The sequence below is a fragment of the Zosterops lateralis genome, assembly GCF_965231275.1.
Source record: "Zosterops lateralis genome assembly, chromosome: Z".
NCBI classification, from domain to species: Eukaryota; Metazoa; Chordata; class Aves; order Passeriformes; family Zosteropidae; genus Zosterops; species Zosterops lateralis.
In genome coordinates, this window is record NC_139800.1 from 61,925,784 (window position 1) to 61,934,644 (window position 8,861).

Here is an 8,861-nt window from a genome sequence, read left to right on the forward strand (position 1 = left end):
TATATAAACTCTTGAATGCCATCTCAGTATATGGATTTGTGTTCAACTAAGCATGCTCTTTATTAGTGTCCTAGGGACAACAGGCAGTAAACATATGTATGCATCAATAAAGAAGGCAAACAAAACCAAAAGAAACTTACTCTAATATAGATCTGCATAGTTTCTTTTTCTTTTTGTGGATTTCGATACTTTTCATAGAAGTCACGTCGCTTCTTTGTTTCCTTCTGGATCTTATCTTTTCTTTCTCTCTTTTCTGCAGGTTCATCTGAGATATCAGAAGACAGCTGTATTTGGGCTTTTGTCTTCTCAACTTCAATATAGTTCTCATTGGGATTCAGAACTATTACTCCATAGCCTTCCTGTTTTAGAAGAGAGTCACACACACACAAACAAGAAGAAATGTGAAGAGGAAGAGTTAATGCTTGAAAATGCTTTGCATTTACTTTAATGCTCTTTAAAACTTTTTTATTTATTTCAGCAACTTCACACAACATCATTTATAGAAGGATTTTAAAGAATACTCTGTCATTAAAGGGATACTGATGTGTGAATATGTGTCTGTGCATGTACTTATGCTCACACACATCCCTCAGCGTCAGAAAAGTTGCCTGGTTTACCTTTAAAATAATTTAATATGTTGTTTTATTCATAAGCACTTTATATGACTTTTTCAAAAAACAATACAGGAACTAAAAGCAAAATGTTGCTTTAAGAACTCTACATAATAATGAATAAAAAGCTTTATGCCCAGGCAGTAAAAACCTTTAAAATAAAAAGGATTGAGAGATTTTATATATGAAGATAGATACGTTAAAGAAAGCATGTGAAAATTATTCACCACATTTTAAAATAGCAAAATCTTTTGTCTAGCTGACAATAAGCATACCATGCAGAGGCAAACAGCAGCAGTAACAATGAATCAATACCAAAACGGATTCAGTGGTGTTGCTTACAAGTCAACTCTTTATGGCAGGCCTGACTTTTTAGTGTATCTTTAAATCTGCTGTAAAAGTTCACTAGGATTATATTGTATATTCAACAAATCCAAAGCAAATTTGTGACTTGCAGGATGCTTTTGAGCATAAAGGTACATTTTTGTGCCTCTAGAAACAAGCTGGTTGAAAAAATATGAATTCATGAATGAGAAATAAGTCTTGACTAAATCAGCCAATTAAATTTTTTATGATTTTTAAATTACAGCAAATCACGAAAAATCGTAATATTTGTGGACAATATAATTGCAAACAAAGGGAAAAAAGAGAAGCACATGCATTTAATAGATGTGTCTCTAAAGTTAACATGGGTTCCAAATCAAAATCAAGCTACCCTTTAGAAGTAAATTCTAATAAAGATTTGCATTTTGGAAACATCTATATTAATTATTTAATGGAACAGCTTTATTCCAGCTTTTCACTTGGTGCTTCATTTTGCACTTGGTCCAAGCATGAGGATCAAAAGAGGTCCCCCATACGTAGTTGGCCAGAGCCAACCAAGTCCACCTCAACAAAAGATATTTGTTTGGGCTTGCTTTATTCTAATCTGTAGAGCCATTTACAAACCTTGTATTTCATTGTGGCCACAGTCAGGTAGACAGATTGTCAACTCAGTGATTTTCTACAGTTGGACACACTCAACTAGTTATCAAAATCACATCTGAAGGAGTTCCTACCCCCCACCTTGGTGCCCTTCTCCAGTGTCTGCCACAGCTTCTCCTCCTACCAAAAACCAAGTTAAAGGGCACAGCTGTGCTCTGCTAAACAGCGTCAAATAGGGGCATCCAGGATACTACCTCTGGCATAAGCAATGTAATCAAAAAAGGTCACAACAGGCCAAAGAGAAAATTGTCCCCTTTTTACATGCAGCACCATAAGGAGTCTCCTGTCACATGATTCCCTTGCCCTGCCCTCCATTAATTCAACTGTGATAAATATCAACAAACAGACAAAAATATAAATAAACAAGAGGGAAAGGGTGAAAGAAAGAGAAAGTGAAAGACAAATTTTAAAATCTATCCAACCATGCCTGGCCATATTAATGCATAATGCTGTACTATGAGCCCATGAATTTTACAGCTTGGAAAATCTCAAGGCCCAAACTTCATCATGGAGAAGGATGTGGTTTACAAACATTTCTAAACTGAATATCTCAGATGAATGGATAGTTTTTGAGTCTGCTACTACTAGAGATTTTGCAGTACTTGGCAGGCTGGTAGTTTTGGGGCTCTTCATCTTCGTGACCCATTTGTTTTGAGCTGAGATGTTCTTTGTATTGATTTGTTTTGTTTTCTACGCAATGCGAAATCCAAAATTCATGTGTTTATTACAGATCTAGAAGTGAAACTCTGTGCACTTCAACCTGATAACAAACCAGTCACACAAATCATCAAAGAAGTGGAATTTGTCTAAGTTATTGATTATGTAACTTAAAATTCCATGACTCATTTGTCCCATTTTATGAAGACACAATGTCAATTTTTCACACAGCCATCAACAGGTGAAATATAATTCTATTTTTAAATCCACTATTTTATAAATCAATTAAAGGATTTTTATTAAATATATTTTAATCACTGTAACATGACTCCCTTCATATTTTTTTACAATTTCTCCCAGATAGCAGGCTTTTCCTGTCAGCAGAATTAAAATAATTAAGTGATAACTGAACTAAGATTGCTTTTCTCCACCATTATGGGAAAGCCTAAGTCTTTCTCTTTGGAAAGTACTCTCTTTTTGGACTGTTTTGCTTACATAATATGGGGTATCTCCCATTCCCTTCTACTTCTGCATCCTAAATTTCAGGAAGATATCAATGGCACCAGAAAGAAGATTTGAGAGTAACATATAAAAATCAACATGGAAAAACAAAATGACTGGTAAAATATACTCAAATACAACCTCTCTCATTCAGCCTTTATCTGAGCATCTTCTACTGAAAAGAAATACTCCGCTCTAAATACCATCAGTGTAAACAATATGGCTTTTAAGTTCAATTAATTAATAAAAAAATGTAATTTATGTGGGCGTAGCTACACCATTAAAGTATAGCGCCATCAGAAAATGAAAAAAAAGGTGGAGCTCTAATGCAGTGAATTTCAGAAGTGTCCAAGCCAATGCAAACCTCGGAACACAAGACCAATAATATCCTTAAAAAGACCTTTAGCAAAATTTAATAAGAGATGAGACACAGTCTTCAGCATAACTGTTAACATAGACAAAAATCACATTAATTAAAAAGCATCTTTAAAAATGAAAACCCTGTTCAGAAACACCTGTTTGCATGCAGGATTGTATTAATCTTTTTTCACCATATACAGTATCTTTATGCTAGAAAGTATTAAATGTGTTATTATTGTGTATTACTTTGTTATTTGCTAATTTGGTGCTAGTGCAACTATACTAAACAAATCAATGTCACTAAAAATACCAATTTCAGCCAAGACAAGCTTATGTCATTATTAAAACATAGTGATCTATGACTTACTAAAGTACCAATCACCTAAATCTTGCCACCTCCAGTGGTATTAGGTGGTATGCTAACATTAGGTAATAACAGTAGTTTTCAACATAATAATAGTACTTTTTAATGCAATACTTTTCTCCTGTGTGACCAGTGTGCACAGAAAGAGAAACCACACCCTGAAAAGTTTTTTCACAGTAAAAAGCTAAGCTTTAAGGACACTACCCCCCATCCCCATCAATCTTCAGCCTTCAGTGTACCTGTGATAAGACCTTATAATTATGGCAGACACTGACAAATGGAACTGCCAGCCTCTAATCTACAAAATTACAGTTTCTCTCTCAGACTAAAGCACCCAATTAACATCTCTTCCCCTCACATGGTAATGCTTCAAGGTAAGTAAAATTTAATCTACACTAACTCTTACCATTCTCTAGGTTGCTGCTTCTGGAGGTTGAGGACTGTGATGATGAAAGGAAAAGCAGGCTCACTAAGTCAGGAGTTGGAATGAACCATGAACTGCAGTTACAGTATGTATACTACTAAGAACAATGTAGAACAGTGTTCCATTTTAATGCATGAGGCGGAAATCGAACTTTCTGCCTCTTATGGGAAGTTCAAGGGGGTAAGCTTAAAAAAAAAAAAGAACCTCGAACTATTTGAGGTAAATTCCAAACCTTTTGAAATCTCACCTGCCTGGCACATGAGTAATGAGCTGAAACCATTCAGATCCACATATTAATCCACCAGGGTGGGACACCATATGTGACAAGATTGGTCAGAGCCAGAGAAGTATCTTTTGATCTATGTAACTATCTTTTTGGACTTTGAGCGAGGATCTGAAAGAGATCATTTTCCTACACTTGATCAACCTGAATTTTCAAGTTCAGGTTTCTATTTGGATGCTTGGCAGCAAGACCAGAATTAATTCCTTGGGGAAATGCAACTCAAAGCACTCTGCTCTCAAACCTGCCTGTGGTTAAAACACAGCAGCGTCCATTCATCTTTCTGAAAGAAGTATAGTCTGTTCATTTCCCATCTTTACTGTGAGAAGGGTACATCTATGTCACTATTGCGACACTGTAGGTGCAACAGCAGGATGAGGTCATGACAACCAATCAGAAGTCACTAGTGAAGCGTTAAAGTAAACATAGCTGTTGGAGATGCAGCTCAGCTTGAAAAATGCCCCCTCCATTATTTGAGCAATTTTCTCAAGACGTGACCTGTGACTGAAATGCCTGAAATGTCAGTTGATTCTGCTTTCTGTTTCCACCCAATGTACATTTTGGCAACTGCACCCTGCTAACACTGCCATATTTTCACCCCAGATATACCTCAGCCGCCTGAATTCCAGCACTGTGTCCAAGTGCATAAAAATGCCATGCTTCTGCCAAACACACTTTGTCCCACTAAGTTCCAAACTTAAAACAGCTCATCAGGTTAGGCAGGAAAAGAAAATGTACCACAAAAGGATTTTAGAGGACCACCTGTTGTCTATTATTTTTACATAGCACTTACTCATAAATCATAACACAGGGTAATTAATCAAGCTGTCAAAGAGAAGGTCAAAGGTTATGTGGGCGAGTCAGAAGGTCATGCATGGGCTGATAGAGGTCAGGGTCACACTGCATTCCTCATTATCAAGTTGGGATGAGAGACGGCCCAAGCAAACAAAAGTGAAAGCAGATGGAGAACTCAGTGGATAAAAAAAGAGGAGAAAAATTCACAAACAAAAAGATGTGGAAGAATGTGAGTTACCTTCAAATAAGAAGGAGAACAGAACAGAAATACACTGAGACATTCTCAAAAGACTGCACGTAACACAAAGAAACTACAGTTTGATTACTGAAGTACACTTACTATAAGTTTCCACCAAATTTTTTTGCAAATATTAAGCAACACCACAAAATGTGCATGGTAGTTTTGGTTCCATTTCACATCTGAAGTCAGTATTTTTAATGTGAATTTGACAAAAGGAACTTATTACTGTGATTAATGCAGATGGATATGTAAAAACGCTTCTAAATGCTTAAGTTTATTCCTATTTACAGCTACAACCAACAGATGTTCAATAAAGAAGTTATAACCTGCTCGAATGATGTATAAAGAACTGTACTTTCTTATATACAAATCTTTAAATACACAAAGCATCATAAAAGCCTTTCTAGATGACACAGCAGTTATAAAATATTCTATCATTACACTGACTTGAATTAAAGGCAGAATACTGTACAAAATTAGCTGTCACCCTTTCCTCAAAATCTTTGTTAATCTCATTTTGAATGTTTGCAGCTTTATCAACACATGCATCAATGTCAGCTCCTTGGTTACTGAACCGCTGTACTTGGAAGAAGATATAATTAAAATGTTTTGGCACAGAAAAGGTGATATTGTATCTTCTTCTGGTCCCTGAGGAGTCTGTAAAACATGTAGGATATATTGACAAACACACACCCTTGTCTAGAGCCCTGACATCCCCAGGTCACCCAGCTGCTATTTATTTTAAAACATTCACTTTACACTTATCCAAACTGCCACCTGCTGTGTAACTAACTTTTAATGGATATTGGAGCTATAGAAACAATAAACTCTTCATTTCCTTTCTTGTTGCTGCCTTCTAATTCGTCACTGCATTATGTCCAAATCTATTTGCATGCAGAACTGTATTTATCTTACTTCACAATCTTTATGCTGGAAATTATTTAACATACCATGACTATGTCTCACTTTACTATTTGTTAATTTGGTGCTAGTGCAGCTATACTAAACTAATCAATGTTCAAGGCTACAAAAACCTACCAGAAAAACTGTTCCTGTATTTTGAGTTTACTGTTGAAAAGTTTTGAAAAGAATTAACGTTTTACATCTCTCTATAATTAGCAACCCAAATATGTCTATGTGTTAGATCTGCAACCCTGTTTTATGCTGTTTGTTCGCAAGGTCACAACTGAATAAAAACATCCATGAATTAAAAGGATTTTTACGTTCTCAGTTGTTTACTGTATTCTTTATAGGGAACTTCCATGCCTTTACAAGCACTAGTTTCACTAGAATCTGCAGCAGAAAATTATTTCTCCTGGCAAGTGAGACACAAGAAACTATGCTATACCATTAATTTAATTCTGTGAATTAACAGAAAGAACTATGTTCACGCTCAACTACTGCTTCAAACATTGTTTAATAAACATCAGGCCCTCCCCCTCTCCCTGATGTGAGATTTGGGCTATTTGTAGAAATCACTGGAGACTGAATGGAAATGAATCCACCCCAGCCATGCAGGCAGGATACTTGGCAGCAAATAATCTGTCCACAACAACTGCCCAGATTCTGCTTTTCTTCACTAAGTGCAAACAGCTTTGGGGTCCATACAACCCGCAAAAGAATGAACCCACCAGTTTGTCCTCAAGATAGAAGCCCCTTCTGTAATTAAATTCTGTATTCTAGAAGTTCACCCTCTCCCCTACTGCCTTAAAAACTACTTTAAACTCTTTTCCAACATAAATTTCAAATGGTTCAGAGGTACAAGAAAGAAGAATCGCAATTTTAATAAAAATGTTATTTACATTTAAAGAGAACGTTCTGAAAGCAACAAACCAGAAATAAAGTAAATAAAACAATTTTAATAAAGCCCACATGAATAACAAATAATTATTGGTTCTAGTCATTCTATAAATAAGGAAACCAGGGAGAACATCAGTTACCCCCTGAAAATTATGCTCAAATAAGTACAAATGCAAAGCTGGATGGAAGGATTTTTTAATGTTTCTATGGTATTTCCAAGTATCCCATTAGCTGACAGTAAAAGTTCTCAACTGCAGACTGATTTTTCAATACGCTTTGCCTCCTCCCTGAAAATGTCACAGTATGTCTTGATTATTCTCATTAGCACTTCATGATGAATATAATCCCAAATAGTCGTTAAGTGTGTATTTTCTATGTAAAAGAACATGAAAAAGTAACAATTTATTCTACAATAAACCTTACTTCCCTTTGCTTTTGTAATAGTGTAAAATATTTTTACACTAACCTTCTCTTTCTTAAATCCAGATACTTCAATGGGCTCAGGATATTTTCTGATTTGTAAAATATTTAGCTTGAAGAAAGGCAACCCAAGATATCAAGATCTTATACATTATCTTTAATTTCCAAAAATTTATATGTATTAAACTACCATGAGAAAAGATTAAATACCTTGGTAGGTCTGTATTTCAGTACTCTAAATGAAAAATGCATCATGCGCATAAGTGTTTTTTGTAAAATATAGAAGTTATCCAAAGTCTTGACAGACAACTCCCATTTCATGTTTTGTGACCAGAAATCTTCTATCTCAATGACAGGCAATTCAGCTGCTTTTAGTATGTGCATGTATTTAGTAATTCCCTGAGAAAACGGACAATTGTAATCTAACAGTAAAGCTTCTGGTCTATACCTGTCTTCAACAAACAGGTGCAATTCAGTGCATTGATGGTCCTTCCTTCCCACAGTGACCTTCCCATGTCAGAAGACCTTCTTATACTACTGCTAAATAATTTAATTACTTATGAGTTATTGTTTCTTTGTAACCTTTTAAATGACTAACTCATTAAAATGCAGAAATATGCAAAACATGATGTCACTGGGTCAAACAGCTGTGTTGGTAAAATTATGGCTGTGGAAGTCTCTAAGAACATAAAAATATTATAATTTATATTGCTTATTATATGGCAAAAACTTTTTAAACAGATTAACTTTATAATCACAAAATGCTACAGTACCTCACAGTAACAATTCTTTTTACCTCCTGTGACCCTTCTGTATACATAAAGCACAGCTTAAAAATCTTTTTGTTAATATATTTTAAATTAAAAATATTGGTGAAAAACACCATGTGAAATGCTGATACACTTGGGGCTCTAGAAAAAAGTAACTAAATAACTCTCAAATTCTTTTTGTTTTTGTTTTATGAATATTTAAAGCTTTGCGGAAGAGACAACATATAGCAAGAACACAGGTAGTTTTTAAATGTCAGCAACTCTTTACTGGAAATACTTTGTTAATTAGTATCACATACAGTCTGGTCTTGTGTTGCTTAAAAAGGCTATAACTTTTTGAATCCTGAAGTTTTTTTGAATTTGTGAAGCAACAGACAAGTATTGCTGCAATTACTTAAACAATGCATTATCACATCCAAAGTTTAAAATGCCTTAAAATGTGTGTGCTACACAGTTGATTTACAATGCTAAAAGGAAAGGATAGTAAAACCTTCATTCCTGGGACTCTCTGTTGATTGTGTCCTCAGACACACTGAAGTTTCAACTTGCAATAAACATGACTGATTTTTTTGAAGCTGCTAGTTAACGAGTCTCTGCCAGTCCTATTTTTTTTCCTTTATATGTGCCAGACATTGTCCTAACGGCTACCAGAAC

At 35.1% G+C, this 8,861-nt stretch overlaps 1 protein-coding gene across 3 annotated transcripts in view; it reads right to left on the reverse strand.

Annotated features, from left to right (window-relative positions):
* ARB2A (ARB2 cotranscriptional regulator A) overlaps positions 1–8,861 on the reverse strand; it is a 261,976-nt gene that overhangs the window by 127,134 nt on the left and 125,981 nt on the right. For all 3 annotated transcript variants that reach the window (XM_083883527.1, XM_083883525.1, XM_083883526.1), the window contains one exon: positions 141–359. In XM_083883527.1, coding sequence (XP_083739653.1) covers positions 141–359 — 219 coding nt within the window. The remainder of the gene's footprint in view (positions 1–140; positions 360–8,861) is intronic.